Raw genomic sequence first — 17,161 nt, forward strand, 5'->3', positions numbered from 1 at the left:
ACTTCTTTACTACTTACCAATAGAGGCATACTGTATGGTACTTGTATGCATTGCAGAGGCTGTTGCGCATGCTGCAGGTTGCAGGATGCATGTTGCACATGATAATGGTATGTACAGTAATTATGTTTTCCTAAAGGTCTTCTATTTCCTGGACGATTTCCAACATATTCCCGCTTCCCATTTTTCTGTTAAATAACTATTGCAGTGTAGGGCCATTTGGCAGCCCAAGGCTACCACACCACAGTGTCTGTTCTCTTGCTTGGACCTGTCAGGGGTATTCACAATAAGGTTACCATCAGTCCCTGTTTCAGGGGAAGTGACCCAGTTTCAGATTCCCCGGAAAGCTTCCCCACCTCTGAAAGCTGTCCCCAGCTGTCACCTTGGCAACAGAGTCACCCCCCAGCCAATAGTTGCTATTTCAGGGAAGGAGGAAGAAAGGAGTGATCTTCTGTCACCTGACCCCCTTCCCTCCTCCCACGTACTCCAAACTTCCTGCACCAGCTTTTCTGCTGCTGAAGGAATGAATATGTATAAAATTATGGAGCTTTTTTTAGGGAATATATTACAAATAAAATACAGTCAGTATGTGGCTGTGATTTTGAGCAGGTGTATGCCATAGGAGAGTGACCTGAAAGTGGGCATGGCATAATAATTCCTGCCCCTACCTAACCTTATTTCAACCCTAGAGAATTCCTACTGCTAAAGAAGCTGGACGTTTAGCTCTTAAACTTACAACCCCATTTCCAAAAAACATTGGGACAATGTTTGTAAAATGTAAATAAACAGAAAATGGGATAATTTGCAGAACATTTAAACCATATTTTTAATATTTGTACTATATGTTCAATTAAACTAATAATACTAAGACTAAGTATTAGTTTTTTGAAGAATATATCCTTGTTTTTGATGCCAGAAACACATTCCAAAAAAGTTGGGACAGGGTAACAAAAGACTGCAAAAGATGTGTTATGCTAGAAAGAGTGGATCTCAGAGAGGCTGGGTCTCTTGGACATAAAGATGGGAAGGGGTACCTACTCTGTGACACACTTTGCAGGCAAATATTGCAGCAATATAAGAAATCTGTTCCTCAATGTAAAGATATTGGGAATTTCATCATCTACTGTACATACTATCATTAAAAGATTCAGAGAATATGGAGAAATCCCTGTACACAAGGGACAAGACCAAATATTGGATGGCAGTGATCTTACGTCCCTCAGACGGCACTGCATTAAAGACTAATGCTGTAGTGCAAATGATTGCATGGGCTCAGAAGTGCTTTCCAAAACCATTGTCTATGAACAACAGTTCATCACTGCAGCCACAAATGCAATTTAATTTCTATCATGCTAAAAAGAAACCATATATAAACATGATCGCCTTGTCTGGGCCGAAGCTCATTTAAGATGGACTAAAAACCGGCCAGTAGAAATCATGGACACCACATCTTCTGGGCTGGGAAGGTACCATTAATGCTGAGTGATATATATAGGTTTTGGGGCAACATATGATGCCATCCAGACAATGCCTTTTTCAAGGAAGGCCTTGCTTACTTCAGCAAGACAATGCCAAATCACATTATGCATGTATTACAATACCATGGCTCCGTAGTAAGAGAGTCCAGGTGCTAAACTGACCTGCTCACAGTCCTGGCCTGTCACCCATTGAAAATATTTGCAGTATAGCATTATATATTTAAAATTGGCATAGCTGTTTCAGAAAAAAAAATCTCACAAATCTTGTCTTTGTACCACTGGAATTTATGCCGTTTTGATATTGCCCCCTGGGAAATGTAAAATCGGGGTTTCCCTGTATTTGCACCTAAATATAGGGTTTTAATGATTTGTAAATGATCCCATTTTCTTTTTGTTTACATTTAACTCAGTGTCCCAACTTCTTTGTAAATGGGGTTTGCATACCAAGACAGCACAGGTTACTTCCCTGCTGGTGTTCAGCTGCTGCTAGGAAAGTGTACCTATGGTATGGTTCTCGACTCATGGCTGAACTAAATCAAGACATCAGAAATAAAACCTTAGAATAAAGCTTGCCATGTTTTTTTTCCAGTTAGTCATTCAAGGCATAGTTTTTCCCTAAACATGAAAGTCTATTTGAATAATATAGCTGCAATTAATTCTAATTGCCTAGCAACTACTATTTTTAAGAGCTTTTAGCAGCTAGCATACAATGCATCTCACCAAGCTGAGTAAACCTACATAAGTTTGAAAACAATGGTTAAAAAAATTAAAAGAAAAACACTAAATTCTTAATAAATCTTTATTGTGAATAATATATTTACATATTTAAAAATATATTAGTTTAAACATAAAACTTACATTCTGAATACAGGGGAAGTTTGATATGTGAAATCCTTGTATTTTTGCTGTTTGATGATTCTAAGACACTTGCCAATTACCTAGGTAAAAGAATTGATGATTTATTAGCATTCGAATAACATAAGTCGTTTTTCTCTTAATGTGCTTTAAAAAACCGTGGGTGATTTGACAAGTGTCATTAAGTTGCTTTACAAATAAATACATAGGTAGTATAGAAGAATGTTTATTGCATTTGGTATATCAGTTATGTACCAATAGGTTACATATTACTACGTACCTATGTAATAAATTAACCAATGTTTAGCCAGCAGCTTCCCTATACATTATATAAATATTATATACACACATTATAGTAGGATAGGATCCCTAAGCAACATAATACTTACATTTCTTGAATCTTGAGGTAATATTATGCCATCATCCCACAGTCTTGCTGTTGAGTAAAATGCTGTGCTCTCTTTCTTTAACCTGAATACAGAAAGACAACACTCAATGTTCACAAAGCATAAGTGAATATAAATAAGTATGTGCCAGTATGAGTGATTTAGACAGAGAATTCCACAACTTCATGGCTCTCACTGTAAAAAAACCTTTTCCATATATTTAGACAGAATCTCCTTTCTTCTAATCAAAATGGGTGCACCTACTGGTAAATAAAGCATTAAAGAGATTATTATATGATCCCTTATAATTCAATAATATCCTGTTTAAGCACTGGAGATCAAAACTGCACAGTAAATTCTAGTTACAGCTAGACCTCAGTGGCTTACTGAGGTGAGTAAAGAAAAAATCTAAATCAGCAAGCCCTGTCTGTGGTTTCACTAAGGCTATGTGTGTTTTATTAAGCAGAAAAAGAGCACACTTCAGATATGGTCAACGCACCAGAGGTCACCCCTTTAGATTAGAGGAAAGGAGCTTCCATTTGAAGCAGCGTAGGTGGTTTTTCACGGTGAGGGCAGATTCTGTTAATGCCTTTAAGAGGGGCCTGGATGAGTTCTTGATCAATCAGAATATCCAAGGCTATTGTGATACTAATATCTACAGTTAGTAATAGTGGTTGTATTTATAGTTTTTGTTTTGTCCATGAATTATCATGCATACAACCTATGACTTGTTTGATCCTTTGGTTGATACTGCAAAGCGGGTGTTCCTGAATGTTTTGTCTGGTGCTAACTGCCACCAAAAGGCAATGGCCTGCACTGCAGTTTGTGAATTTCAAGTCACCTATATTAAAAACGATATTCCCTATCTGATCTGAGATAAGGGTTTATGACCTTCTGTGCTAATATAGATTTCAACATCTAATGGAATTTTCATAGGAGAACATTTACAGCAAATTTAAATGCAGAAGAGTGTCCTAAACTGGCATCAGATCCATCTTCTTGGGGGCACATGCCAGTTGGTTTGAAAGGGAATTCTAGCAAGCTGTGGTTTCCATGTAAATGCACTTTTAAGGCAGAAAACTGCAAGTCTGTTCATGGCTAAAGAGTAGCAACGAAAATGCAGTCAGACTGCACTTCCATGCATACGCAAGAAGTATCTTAATGCTGCCATGAATTATGAATATACATAATTCTGTATGCCCACAATTTATGGGAGTAAGCATTAGTTTAAGGCTTGGAACTTGGAAGTTATTTATTGCAGAAAGCACAATCATCTTACTTCTTCAGTTTTGTATTTTCTTCTGCGTCATGTGCGTGGTGTTGCTCTCTCCATTGGGAGTTTTCTGAGGCACTGTGAGGATCCACCAGAGAGACTCTTGCATTAGGCCAAAGAAACAGAAAATTTGGATCAAATGATCTGCCACACTACAGTAACAGAGAAAAAAAGAATACAATGGCAATTAACAGCATTTTCTGTATGTATAAAAAAGGCTCTCTTCAGTTAATAAAACAAACACACTTGACACAAGCAGTGAACAATTTTAAGCCAAAGACACATTCTCTGTTGTATTCCTTTAGACTGTAAGCTTTTGTGAGCAGGGCCTTCTATATTTCTGTTTCCGCAACTTCATTTTAAAAATTTTTTTTCCATGTTTGTCTGGTTAATCTTGTGGAATATATGGGTCATTTATGCAAGAGCACAGTACACTTTTTTTTACACAAATCACCATGTTTTTTACCCAGAATGCAGGTATTTTCCCAAAAGTTCAGGATCATTGTGGCTGTGAGGAGAAGCTGTTACAAGTGCAATTGTAGCCAGCTTGTCAAAACACACACTACAGAGTTGGAATTTTATCATTTCCATCAAAATTATGTCTGTATGTGTTTTTTAAGACCCAAAAGTTCCCTTGCACACTGTGCACAATCTAGCCAAACAAACTGATCAAAATAGGCTACTGTATTGAAAAGTCAAATAAAGGGGTACTTTATCCTACACAACCATTGGTTATCTTCTATTTCTTCTCCAAAATATAAATAAAAATAATAAAATCAAATAATTACATAGTATATGTAATTACATAGTATTATTATAACATAGATTATTGCTTTATCCACTTTCCCAACCTCTCATTTTACATTTTCACCTTATAAAAATGATAACTATTAGGCTTAATTATAAGGGTACATCAAAGCACAAAAATAATGCAATATCATAATGAAGGCCTGGGGAAACACCATTATCCATACCATGGCAAAGCTTTCTCCCCCATGGCAGCCACCAATAACGAGGGTAATCTTTGGGACAGAGGCACAAGCAACAGCAGCAATCATAGCAGCCTGTGCTTTCAGTCGGTTGGTTTGCTCTTCTGCCTGAAATGAATGCATAATGTAAGCAGTTTACTGGGCTACATTAATACATTTCTGTAGCAAGATATAATATTTAATGTCTGAGATCAAAACATGTTTGATCACAATGCTTGATACTAGCCTTTTGTTTGATCATTCAGTTGAGAAACATAACTAACAACTAATTAAAAACCTTTACAACATTATAAGTATACAGTTAGAATGATACTGTACCTTTACAACATTTGTTGGTACAGATTCTTGGCTGGCTGTATTTTGAAGAAAAAGAAGAGGAATTCCACGTTGGTTGCATAACTGCACAAAATGGCTTCCTTTTAGTGAGGCATCATGTGTTAACTCTCCATTATTGGCCACAATACCAACCAAGTTACTGAAAAAATATAAAAATGACATTCTGCATTTGGTTTAGGTATCTGTAAAACTAGCTTGCTAGTATTAAACGTGTTGCTTCCCAGTATTACTCACCTGCCCAGGTAAAGGGATGTTACCTGGCGTGGATATACATTATTTGTTATGGCTTGCTCTGGTGACCAGCTGCAGGCCCAAACTGGCAATCTGTAGATTTTGGCATTTGCCAAATGGCCTATGGTAAAATACCACTGACAGTATGGGCCTTTGTGAACTTGAAATGCCAGAGCCTATTTTGAATACCAGTCCAGATCTGAAGGAGTAAGTAATACTGTTCTGCAGCTAAAACAGCAGGTAAGCCTCTGAAGAATCTCAGGTGCCATTTTGGCAAAGTCCATCTATCACAGGTGTAGAAAAGAGCGGGCCTGAAATACTCCCTGCAGCACAAGTATGTGACCAAGCTGACATTTAATACAACAAGATCTTGCTCAAGTTTTAGCGAGAAAAATTTTATTGCATCCACCGCAGGGTAATTTTTCTTAATTACTTCCAGATGGTCATTAATGCGAATGAAAACAAGCGGTGAAGTCTAAGCGAGTGCTGCAAAGAACATGCTAAAGCTGGTTGAGATTGTTCTGTTTTTTCATCTTTTACAAAATATACACTACACGGCTATAACAACTGGGGGATGCCCCATAATAGTCGTTGGTGTAGTAAAATTACCCTGCGGTGGTGGAAAACAATTATATAAGTAACATCAATTAATTCACTAATTTGTGCAACTATATTGGCCACTAAAGACTGTGGTAATATTTCGCTATATACAGCAGCACAGATACTTATAAGAGACATTGGTCTATATATAAATCTTGCTTGAATATATAAAGAGAATTAACTCTGCAAATTAAGAACTTTTCCCTCTCACCAACCCCCACCAGGATAATTGAAGTGGAACCTGCATAGAGAACACAATACCTCTTTAAGAGGAATATTCAATTTTAGTGACTTTGATTTTTTTTTCTCCTTTTTCTTGCTATTTAAGGGTTTTTGAAATAGGGTTTTTTTTGTGTTTTTAAACAATCTTTTACCTCCTATAATACAGTGCATTTATGGTTTTAAATGAATGTAACTATATGTGGTTGTGAATAAGGTAGGCTGGCCAGCCAAGTTTTTAATTTGATTTTAATGTGATGATATATCAATACCAAATAAATTCTATATAATTTCAAGTTAATTGGTTGTAACTGAATGTATTTGACTGGAATATTCCTGTTTAGTTGTATTGACTACACTCTATATATGCCAGGCACTAGCACTAGCACTATTTAGGCATGTATAACATTAGGGTACCAGCATCTGCCACTGGCAGTGAATTAAGAAAGGGAAGTTGCTGCTGTCAGCAAGGATGGTTTGAGAGGGAGAGAAAGAGAGAGAGAGATCCTTTCTGACAGCTTCACACTAAGAAAACCACACCAACAAAACACAATGGGCATGAGCCATGGTAATTATCTGGTAATTCTTTAACAACAGGGCAACTCAGGGATAAACAATTCCAAAATAAGAATAGGTAAAGAGCATGAAAATAGACCCCAAGAATCTCTCACCCATCTCTATATCAATACAAAATGAGTGCCTAAAATTATGCAGAGACAGGGCATTCTTCTTTAGTCCTGTAAAAATATTGTTATATTATAACCTACCCTTCAACTGATGCAAAGCCTGCAACCAAAGTTGTCCCATAATCAGCTTTAAATTCCAAAAGTCTACTGCCATCGAGAAGTCGGCTAAGAATCTGCAAAATTGAAGCAGCGAACATCATAATGCAGGAAAAGGCTTTTCAAGGCTTACTATTCATCTTTAATTTAGATTTCCACACTGCTGCCTTGTTAGAAAATAGCAGCCATGAAAAAAAAAATGTAAAGAAGTAATTTAAAAACCACAAAAAATAGAAAATGAAGACTAGTGTCCCATTCGTATGCAGTGCTGTGCAACTCTTTGCACTTCATTCAAAAACTCTGCAGCAAATTTGAAATGTTTAAAGTGCAAAAAAAAAATGTTGCTTTGCATCCATGTTTTCTAAAGGCAGCCCCTTGTTATTGTAGAAAAGTAAGATAAATAACACCCCTATACAATTTTTACAGAAAGCTGAATTTGTGTTTTGGGGTCCTATTAACTTTGAATTACAAAAACACTGCCTCTTACCAGTTTAATGTTGAGAGTGCTCTTGTAATTCAGAGGGGCTAGACCTGTAAGTTCATTTGCATCGTATAAAGGGTTCTCATACTCTGATGAATCCTCAGGAACGGGGTCAAAATTTAGGGATGAAATAATATGTCGAGCACAAGTGTAGGCCTCTGCTTCTGTTGATGCAAAATGATCAACACATCCGCTGACTCTATAGAAAATAAGAAAAAGTGTTGCATCATATTTGGTTTAGACAAGTATTCATTGTATCATAAAAGTGTTTTGTATATTTGCTCCTCATTTGCCACAATGACTTGATTGGTCGCATGAAAGATCGTTCCAACCCTCCACTAACGTTCAGGGCTGAATCGTCAGATATGGAGGTAGAAACAATAGGATTTCTACCTCCTTCTGCCAATTCAGCCCTGAACATAGATTTTGCTTGGGCGCCTTCAATGGTGCCCAATCAAAATCTTTTAACCCACCCGATCGGCGAGTCGACCGATATCCGCAGCCTTCTGTGAAATCGGTCACCTTGCCGAGTTGCCATACAAGCACCGAATATCGTTTCGTATGATATTATCGGTGCGTGTATGGCCAGCTTATCTGACTTTTTTTTTTTTATCTGAAGTGACTTTTAATAAGCACCTGTACCGTAACAGTTGCCTACTAAATACAACCTAATGACATTAGGCCTAGCAAGGTGATTTTACAATTAGAGTAGACCGATAGTAGACAGATTGAAGATAAGCAGAATTAAGCTATACATGCTTAGGGCTATAAAGGTTGAAAAGATATAAACTGCTAGCAGTTTAGCATCAGAAGCATCTCCCTATAGTAAAGGAAAAATAATTATATATTAATATTTTCATTAGACAAACTAACACTAGCAGCTCTAAAAGAGAACCAAACACCCTGCACATTTTGGTCCCTTTGCATGGGTGAAGGCGCACTAGCATGCAATCCAATCAAAATACAAGATAGGAATGAGAGTGCTGTGGCCAAAGATTGTGCCTGACTACAATGCAGTTCTGTTCTGCAGTTCAGAGGCATTACGATGCCTCAGAACTGCAGAGCAGGACTGCATTGTGTTGCGTTTGTGGGAGGGGTTAGCTCACATTCAAAAGAAAAAAAAAAGCAAAATTCTTGTATAGAGCACCAAGCAAAAAGTTACAGATATAGACTGAAAGTTATATAACCTAGAATGTAGCTTTGCTCCTCCTAGATTCTCAGCAGAGACGTCTTCTCCAGTTGCAGCTTTAACTAACGGTGGACCAGCCAAAAATATGGTTCCAATCTTGTCAACTATTACAGTTTCTTCTGCCATTGTTGGAATATATGCACCTCCAGCAGTACAAGATCCACATACTACAGCCACCTAATCCATATACAAAATAGAATGTATTTACAGAATAGGATAGGCTTATACTCATTAAAGCTACTATACTATACTGTCCTTCAGAAATGGCGTTATAAAAGACCAACTTTAATTTTGGGTTTAGCCAACTGCAAATGGGGTTTCCCAACTGTTTAAAAGCAAAGCACCCTACTACTTTACATAAATATACAGAGAGTATAAGTACAAATATCCATTGACTATATGAGCTAATGACAAAAATGACTTGCAATACCTGAGGGATTTTCATAGCCGACATTATAGCTTCATTATAGAATGTCCTTCCGCCATGTTGCTTGTCAGGAAAAAGTTCTGCCTGTTAATCCAACAGATCAAATCACTTTAATACTCTAGTATTACAAGGAGTGACCTGAATATTGAAGAAACTGAGCTCTCTCACAGTGATCTTACCTGTAGTGGTAGAAAAGCACCACCACTGTCCACCAAATAAACAGTGGGAAGTCTGTTCTGTATAGCGATTTCCTGAGCCCTCAGCTGTTTCTTTACAGAAATTGGATAAGCTGTGCCACCTTTAACTGTGGCATCATTGGAAATAAACACACACCACACTCCACAAATTTTCCCAACACCTAAAAATACAAAATTGCTGTTCACTAACTGCAGAATACTGTCACAAAGTAGCTGGTACATCTCTGTTTTTTGAGACAAGAATTGCCATGTCCATGTGATGGAGGGTGTGAGGTGATTAGACTTAATACTCCCTAGGCATAGGAATAGAGCGAGATCTGCTTGATTGATTACTATGGGCAACCAGTGGTTTGTAAATAGGCACTTTTGCTGAATGGTGGAGGTTTTGGACTAAATATTATAATCTTGCTACAGCATGAATCTAAAAAACATCTGAATCTACGCACTATTTTTGGAAATGACCTCTATTTTCCCTATTGCTATAGGAGCTGATCCATTTTTAGTATTGTGATAGCATATTCACCATGTACCAAATGTATGATGCACTTTAACTCCTCTGACTCTGGGGTCATAAAATCCTTGATTTTAGCTGATTTTAGCTCACAAACTGTTTACCAAGCCATACATTGTCCTTGTTAATGTCTGCCTTATATCCCAATGACAGGGGTCTCAAAAAACAATTTTGCTCCCTTCACAACATATGCTCTCCCAACTCTCCTGATTTCACATTCTATCCACTGCCATATTCTGTCATATACCTCTTTGCGCTTTCCAACCATCTTTGCTCCACTTTTGTTACCATTACTATCATACAAATTTTTCCTTGCTTCATCCCATTTTACAGTAATTTTTTGTTTTCTTGTGCTCATTGTGCTACCTTTCACTATTTCTTTACAATTTTAATTAAAATACGGTAAGCCTTTCTTTTCTCCACTCTAGTATGTTTTGCCTGCAAAACTACAAATACAAAGATTAATGGAGAACTAAACCCTCCACAGACAAAAGTCCCCATCCACTGCTCCAACTCCGCCATCTCTGATCAATTTCTCAGTCAACCCTTGCAACAGTGCAGGACTGGCGCATGTGCAGTAGAGTGAAGTCAGATATCTTACTACACCTCGCATGCAGCAGCCCAGAACCACTGGAACCAAGTGAGGTGTGCATGAACTGCACAAGGGGTGATTGGGAAATATAAAATATAAAAAGAAAGACCAACTATATAATAAACATGCTGTTCTCTAACATAGTTCTTGGTAAAACTTTGAATTCATGTTTGAGCACTCACCAGTGAGACAGCCTGCAGAAGGAACATCTCCATAAGGTAGACCCAGACCGGCCATTGGGGACAGCTCTAGGAACGATTCATCATCCAGAAGCATTCTCAGTCTCTCACGCACAAGCAGCTTTTTATTCCGCTGTGTATGCCTCAGTATTGCACTCTCCCCTCCTCCTTGCTTAATTTTATTTATTAATTCTGCATACCTGAAGGGAAATTACAACATGTGCTTTACAACGTGACCAACAATTCATTATACAGCAAACTCGGAGACTAAAATTTATTATACTAAACATATTTAACTTACATTTTTTATGTAGATTTCATATATATATGTAATTCAGTTGCAGGAGGTAAATGCCCATACTAAATTAGGAAATACTGTATTATAAAACTTTATAGCTAAGAAGATTTTTAGTTGGTCTTTATTTCATATTTATAATTATTAGCATTCCTATTCAGGCCTAGTCAGCCAGTAGTTTAAAATTCTATCTGATTGTTGGGGGTCATTGACCATAGCAACCAAATATAAACTGACTGTGGGATTTAACTTTGAATGTTATACTTATTTTTTATTTAAATGGTAGAGCTGGGCGGTATGACCAAAAATTTATATCACGGTATTTTTCAAAATTATATCGGTGTCACGGTATTTGACAGTATTTTTTTTTCCATGCATGATTATGTGTTAACCCCATTTCCTAATAAATTAGAGAATAATTACTGCAGTATTGAAAATCAGAGTCAGGCAAGCGAAGGATCGGCAACAGAAAGTCGTAAGGTAAATCAGGCAGGCTTAGTTTCCCAGGCAAGGCCGAAGACAACATAGCACAGTAGGAGGCGTTTGATAGCTTTAAATACCCCCCACGCATGCGCAGAACCGGCACCGTCAGCGCGTCACGGACGTGCACGCTTTGACGCAAGGAGGCGCGCGAAACCGGGCCGCACGGGTGAGTACCCTAACACCCCGGTATTGCGGTATCTGAAAAATGAATATAGTTTAAAAAAAAAAAAAAACACCGGTATTCGGTATTAAACGGTATATCGCCCAGCCCTATTAAATGGTTTCCCATAAACAGACTATATACATCACACGCTGCTTATCTGCATTTATGTGTGTCACTGGGAGCTACCCTATTGCTTCCCTTTGCCAGAGCACAATCTATATTCTTGCAAATAAATAAATGATAGACATCTTGCTGTAGATAGCACTACCCTCTAGAGTTAGGCAATATTGTTGCTCCCAATGCATAAGTTTCAGCATTCACAGAATGAATAGCTTGTACACAGTATAACCACAGACAGTACTGTGTGTTTCTCTCATGATTATACCACCATAACACCAGCCATAAATTGTGTCGATTTGCCGTTTAAATATCCGAGCTTATTGGTTACTCACCTGTGCCCACAAAGCTGGCTGTTCCTGGCGTTTGCCTCATACACATGCCTACACACAGGCGGGATATCCCCATTGATAACTGGGTAGGACTGGGCACCAGCTCTCTTTTGACTCGCTGCTGCCTTACTGCTAAATGGCACACATGTGGGGGTACAGCGGGGTAACAGTGGAGAATCCCTGCCTAGAGCCTGCAACAAGTGTTTCTGCCGAGCCCATGCCGCCATCAATATTATTAGCCCCTCCACAACTTCAGCGCTTTGGGCATAAACTGAAGACCAAAGTCCTAAATATTCTCAAAGCTAAAGTGAAGGGCAAATACTTAGAAAGTTTTTCCCAGCTACACTTTCGTTTTGCAACCAACAGCCTGCCTGTCTGTCAGAGGCAGCAGATTCGACACAGGGTTGACCTTGTGACTCTACTTTACACCCGCTAGGTGGCGCGGTGCCTTGCACTTCATCGTATAGAAAAGATAACACATTCGATGCTTTTTTAAAAAGACAATTTTATTTCCATTTAAAGTTTTTATGTATCTATTTAGTATCTTCAAATAAACTATTTATTGGTAACAAATATCCTGTTTTATATGAGAAATCTTTTCAGTTTGTAGTTATGCAAAGAGTTTCAAATACCTTTGTTTATTTTTCTGTGCAGGAATTTAAACCATAGTATTAAACACAGCCATTACGTATGCATGTATGTATGTATAACTTTATTTATAACGCGCCACAAGGGTACGTAGTGCTGTACAATCTTACAAAATACAAAATTACACACAGGCAGGACATGTGTTATAAAAAATAAATACAATAAATATATACATAAATGCACAGGGAAAACGTGCCATGTGGTATGAGACACAGTAGGAAGGAGGTCCCTGCCCCGTAGAGCTTACAATAAAGATGTATAATATATGTAAAAATGAGCCTTTTTGCCCTATTCAGCTTGAATGGCTACAGAGCACCCTGTTTATAAAACTTAAAGAATTTAGTAGAACTTCTAAAGCAATAACAAATTTTATTACCAGCGCAGGCAGCACATTATATTTAAATGCATAGAAAACATTTCAGACAGGACCGTTATGTTATGGTTTATGTTGATTAAAAAAATACTTTCTACTAGAGTATTGTTTCTATGCACATATGTACATTTCTATTAATGTAGCACTACCTCTATCTGCATCATAACACATGGGGCATTAATATAAAATATATAAATATCAGACGGGAACAACAGTGCAAGCAGCTAAGAAATAGCTTTACATCTATACAATTACTAACTGGCCAATACCCATAGTACATAGATATCCATTCAGCATACACATGTCAAAATACATACAATTCATTCTGTACCATTAGATACATCATTAACTCTGTGGGAGGTCAGGAGATTTGAATGATCCACTGAAACTTTATTCCAGATAGAGACGGAGTAGTTAAAGCAAGTGGGATAAATTAGGTTGTGTGTGAGACAGAGTAGTTAGATTGAGTAGGACAGAGGAGCTAGAATGAGAGGTATAGAACAGTTATACCAAAAGGGATAAAATAGCAAGTGAGACAGAGTAGTTGAAATGAGTGGAGCAGAGTAGTTAAAATCGGGATAGAATAGCTAGAGTGAGTGGACTGTTGCAGTAAGCATGAAGAAATTAGTCACCTGCGATAGAATTCTGATACAGCAGCCAACTAATCTCTCCAAAATGCCATTCCACCAGCATATGGAAAGGCTTATGCATTGCTTCGGTTTTCCATAGTCACGCAAAGCTGTCTGCAGGAGAAAACTTTACATGACTTTGGAAACCAAAGTGAGGCATATGCATTTCTAACACCGATTCCCTTTGTTGCCAGTGGAAAGGCATTTGGGAGAGATTAATTGCCTGCTGTAGTAGAAATCTATCATGGGCAACTAGTCTCTCTGTGGCACATTAGCCAAAGAGGAACAGAGTAGTTAAGGTGGCCATACACGGTGCAATGCGCTCATTTGGAGAGGGCCAAATGTTTGAATTAAAGCAGCGGTATATGGGCCATCGGACTGAGGACCTCATCAATGAGCCGATGCAATCCCCGATCCAATGGGAAAATCAAACCTGCTCGATTACGATCTGGCCAATTTTACGCCAGATATCAGTTGGGTAGGCCCGTCGATAGTGCCCATACACAGACAAATAAGCTGCCAAATGAGTCTGAAGGACCTATATTAGCAGCTGAAATCTGCCATTGTATGGCCACCTCTAGAATGAGTGGGATAGAGTAGTTAGTCATAGAGTAGATAGAGTGGAACAGAGCAGCTAAGAGGGGGATAGAGTAGTTAAATTGTGTAGGATAGACATTATTTGATGGTCTGTGTTGCTTTGCCTCTGATGGGTGGTTGCAAATACTATACTTAATACCCGTGATCCTCAAAGCAGGTGCTCGTTTTTTAATTTCTGACTTGGAATCAAGTTTTGGAGCCATAAAGATCATGTGTACTGTCAAAACCCAACCTTTATTGGGTTCCACCTTTTTCATGCCTTTTTCATGCCTGCGTTGCTCCCCAACTTTCTCTTTATCTAAATGTTGTTCACAGGTAAAAAAGTTGGGGGCCCCCGCTGTACCTTTCTAACACGCTTTTGTATATCCTTTTAAAGCTTCCCAGAATTGAACTATACTTCTCTATTTCCTTTTTTACAAATTTGTATTTGTTATTAAAACATTTTATTTAAATGTGGCTCACAGGTAAAAAAGCTGGGGCCCCCGCTGTATACTTAAAAAACTTAATGTACCTTTCAAACACGCTTTTGTTTATCCTTTTGCAGCTTCCCAGAATTGAACTATACTTTTCTATTTACTTTTTTACAAATTATTATTGATGAGAGTATTTTTTCACCACATAGACTCCAATGGCTGCAAAAAAAGTTGGAATTTAATGCACTTTGAGAATTTTTCAATTTCACAAATTTTTCAGGAAAGTGAAGCAGGAAAGATTTGCTTGCTTGTCTTAAAGGACATGTAAACCCCTCACACAAAAATTTAATCAGTGAACAGCCTCTTTGAAATCTCTCAATACCTGCCACTCTGGTTGTTCAGAGGTTAATAGTAAGGCTGCAGTGTCCCCTTTATCACTTAAGGTGGCCATACACGAGCAGATCCGCTCGCTTGGCGATGTCGCCAAGCGAGTGGATCTTCCCCCGATATCCCCACCTACGGGTGGGCGATATCGGGGAGCATGTAGGTAAAAAAAAAAATAATCTGATCGTTTGGCCCTGGGGCCAAACGATCGGATTATGTGGGCGGCAATGGGGCAGTCGGATTGGGGACCGCATCAATGAGCCGATGCGGTTCCCGATCCGACCGGATTTTCTAACCTGGCCGATCGAGATCTGGCCAATTTCAGGCCAGATATCGGTCGGCCAGGCCGCTCTGCTCTCCCCATACACGGGCCGATTAGCTGCCGAATCGGTCCAAGGGACCTTTAGATTTGCTTCTCCTCCTCTAACCCACTCAGGCCCCCACCCTCAGGAATTTGCTTTGGCTGATGGCTTGTGGGCATGCTCAATTGTTCTAAACTCAGATTACTAAACACGCCCCCCAGTCTAGCAGCCAGTGAAGAGATGGCATTGCTGGTTCCCATTGAAACTCAGCTCTAGCTGTCTGCTTTAATTTTTTTCCTAACGTTCTGCCTGTGTGAGCCTGTATTGTTGATGAAATGTATGCTGAATAAGGGTCTCTGTGTGTGTGTATGCTGTTTGCAGATTTAAATGTATCTGAGGCAAAATGGCCATCAGGGGAAAGATCTTATTTGCTTTAGGAAAATGTGATGGTGCTGGCAAATGGAGGGGATTTATGCAGTACAAATTATGCCATTTGGTGGGGGAGACATGCCCAACTGATATACATTGTAGACAAATGTAGGCTTTATATGTGCTTTAACTGCAAATATTTGTCTTCTGCAGTCCACAGGGTGGCAGCATGCGCAAGCACAGCTATATTTCATTTTGGTGTACGCTATAACAGTTAATGTATGTAAAGTCTTTCTATTCTGGTTGGTCAGTCTACTTTAACTTTACATTATCCCAATGTTATAGCCCAGCATTCCTTGTAAATCATCCAAAATGCCAATTAAAAAAAGAACTGTTGAATTATTTAGCCCCATATATAAATATACCCCTTTTGCATCTGATGAGATGCTTCCAGCCCTAGCTTAGATTACAAAGACCAAGAGGCCACTATACACATAACCATTTCAGAAGCTACTCTGCTAAATGTAATAAGAACTATTGCATTAAATATACGGTAGCAGATAGACCAATGTGAACTATAAATGTGTCTAAGTATAAAAGTATAATAGGCATACTTTGTCACATTAAATTAAAGAATAAAGAGGCCTACAGAAAAGATCTGCTAAACTGCATTGTAATAACAGCTTGCATCTGAGATGGATCACTCTGGAGATGATTAACCTCACAGCCCACTGGTTGGGGGAGGAGGGGAATGAGTTATTTCTTTAAAGGGTGATATACTAGGCTGGTGATTTGGGGTTTAAACCCATCTTTTCTGTTCCTACATTTGTTAGAGCCCCTTCTCATTTCAGTTTTACAAATATAAGAAAATACTGTCATATTAGACACATTATCTTTCTGTGCTTTAAAGAATATCCAGAAATAAAGTCACACAAAGTCTCTTCCAAAGTACCCTTCTGACTGCACTTCCAGGAATAAGAGAAGAAATAAACATTCCCCCCCAGATATACACCTTTCTATTTCTTACTCTGCTTCCCTTTTAGCCAGTAAACTCTTTTGAGCAGGGCCACCCATCTATTTTTAATATTATTGCTTCAGTAACATGTAATTATTTGTAGATATTAATTATTATGTCTTCCCTTTGTATCCATCTGCTCTTGAAACGTCACCTTCCCACAGTCACCTTCTCACCTTCCCGACCAGATGTTGATAGGGGTTAACCCTATGCCATGCCAGGGCAATATTGCCTGGGCATGACACAACAGATATCTGGGAGATTTTGGCTATATATTGGTTGGGTAGGATGTTGAGTGGGCCCCATATACAGGCCAATA

General features: G+C 38.5%; 1 protein-coding gene across 1 annotated transcript; it reads right to left on the reverse strand.

The window, feature by feature from the left end:
* Nucleotides 1-2,260: 2,260 nt before the first annotated feature.
* On the reverse strand, nt 2,261-12,508 carry LOC100497391 (methylcrotonoyl-CoA carboxylase beta chain, mitochondrial-like). Its single transcript, XM_002938970.5, has 12 exons — nt 12,116-12,508; nt 10,726-10,922; nt 9,423-9,601; nt 9,247-9,327; nt 8,815-8,993; nt 7,634-7,826; nt 7,132-7,223; nt 5,297-5,453; nt 4,964-5,086; nt 3,996-4,141; nt 2,720-2,801; nt 2,261-2,413 (listed from the first exon to the last, which is right to left on the reverse strand). The coding sequence occupies exons 1-12, from the start codon at nt 12,337-12,339 to the stop codon at nt 2,330-2,332; spliced, it is 1,737 nt and encodes a 578-aa protein (XP_002939016.3). The 5' UTR covers nt 12,340-12,508; the 3' UTR covers nt 2,261-2,329.
* Nucleotides 12,509-17,161: the final 4,653 nt, after the last annotated feature.

Source organism: Xenopus tropicalis, chromosome 4 (assembly GCF_000004195.4).
Source record: "Xenopus tropicalis strain Nigerian chromosome 4, UCB_Xtro_10.0, whole genome shotgun sequence".
In the NCBI taxonomy this organism is placed as follows: Eukaryota; Metazoa; Chordata; class Amphibia; order Anura; family Pipidae; genus Xenopus; species Xenopus tropicalis.

Bases quoted from the DNA above. Each gene is read 5' to 3' on its own strand.
- LOC100497391 (XM_002938970.5), bottom strand. From the start codon at position 12,339: ATGGCGGCATGGGCTCGGCAGAAACACTTGTTGCAGGCTCTAGGCAGG. The intron at 5,454-7,131 runs GTAGGTTATAAT...ATATTTTTTCAG, and splicing joins GGCTTTGCATCAGTTGAAGG to TAACTTGGTTGGTATTGTGG. The intron at 2,802-3,995 runs GTAAGATGATTG...TTCTGTATTCAG, and splicing joins GAAAATACAAAACTGAAGAA to GTTAAAGAAAGAGAGCACAG.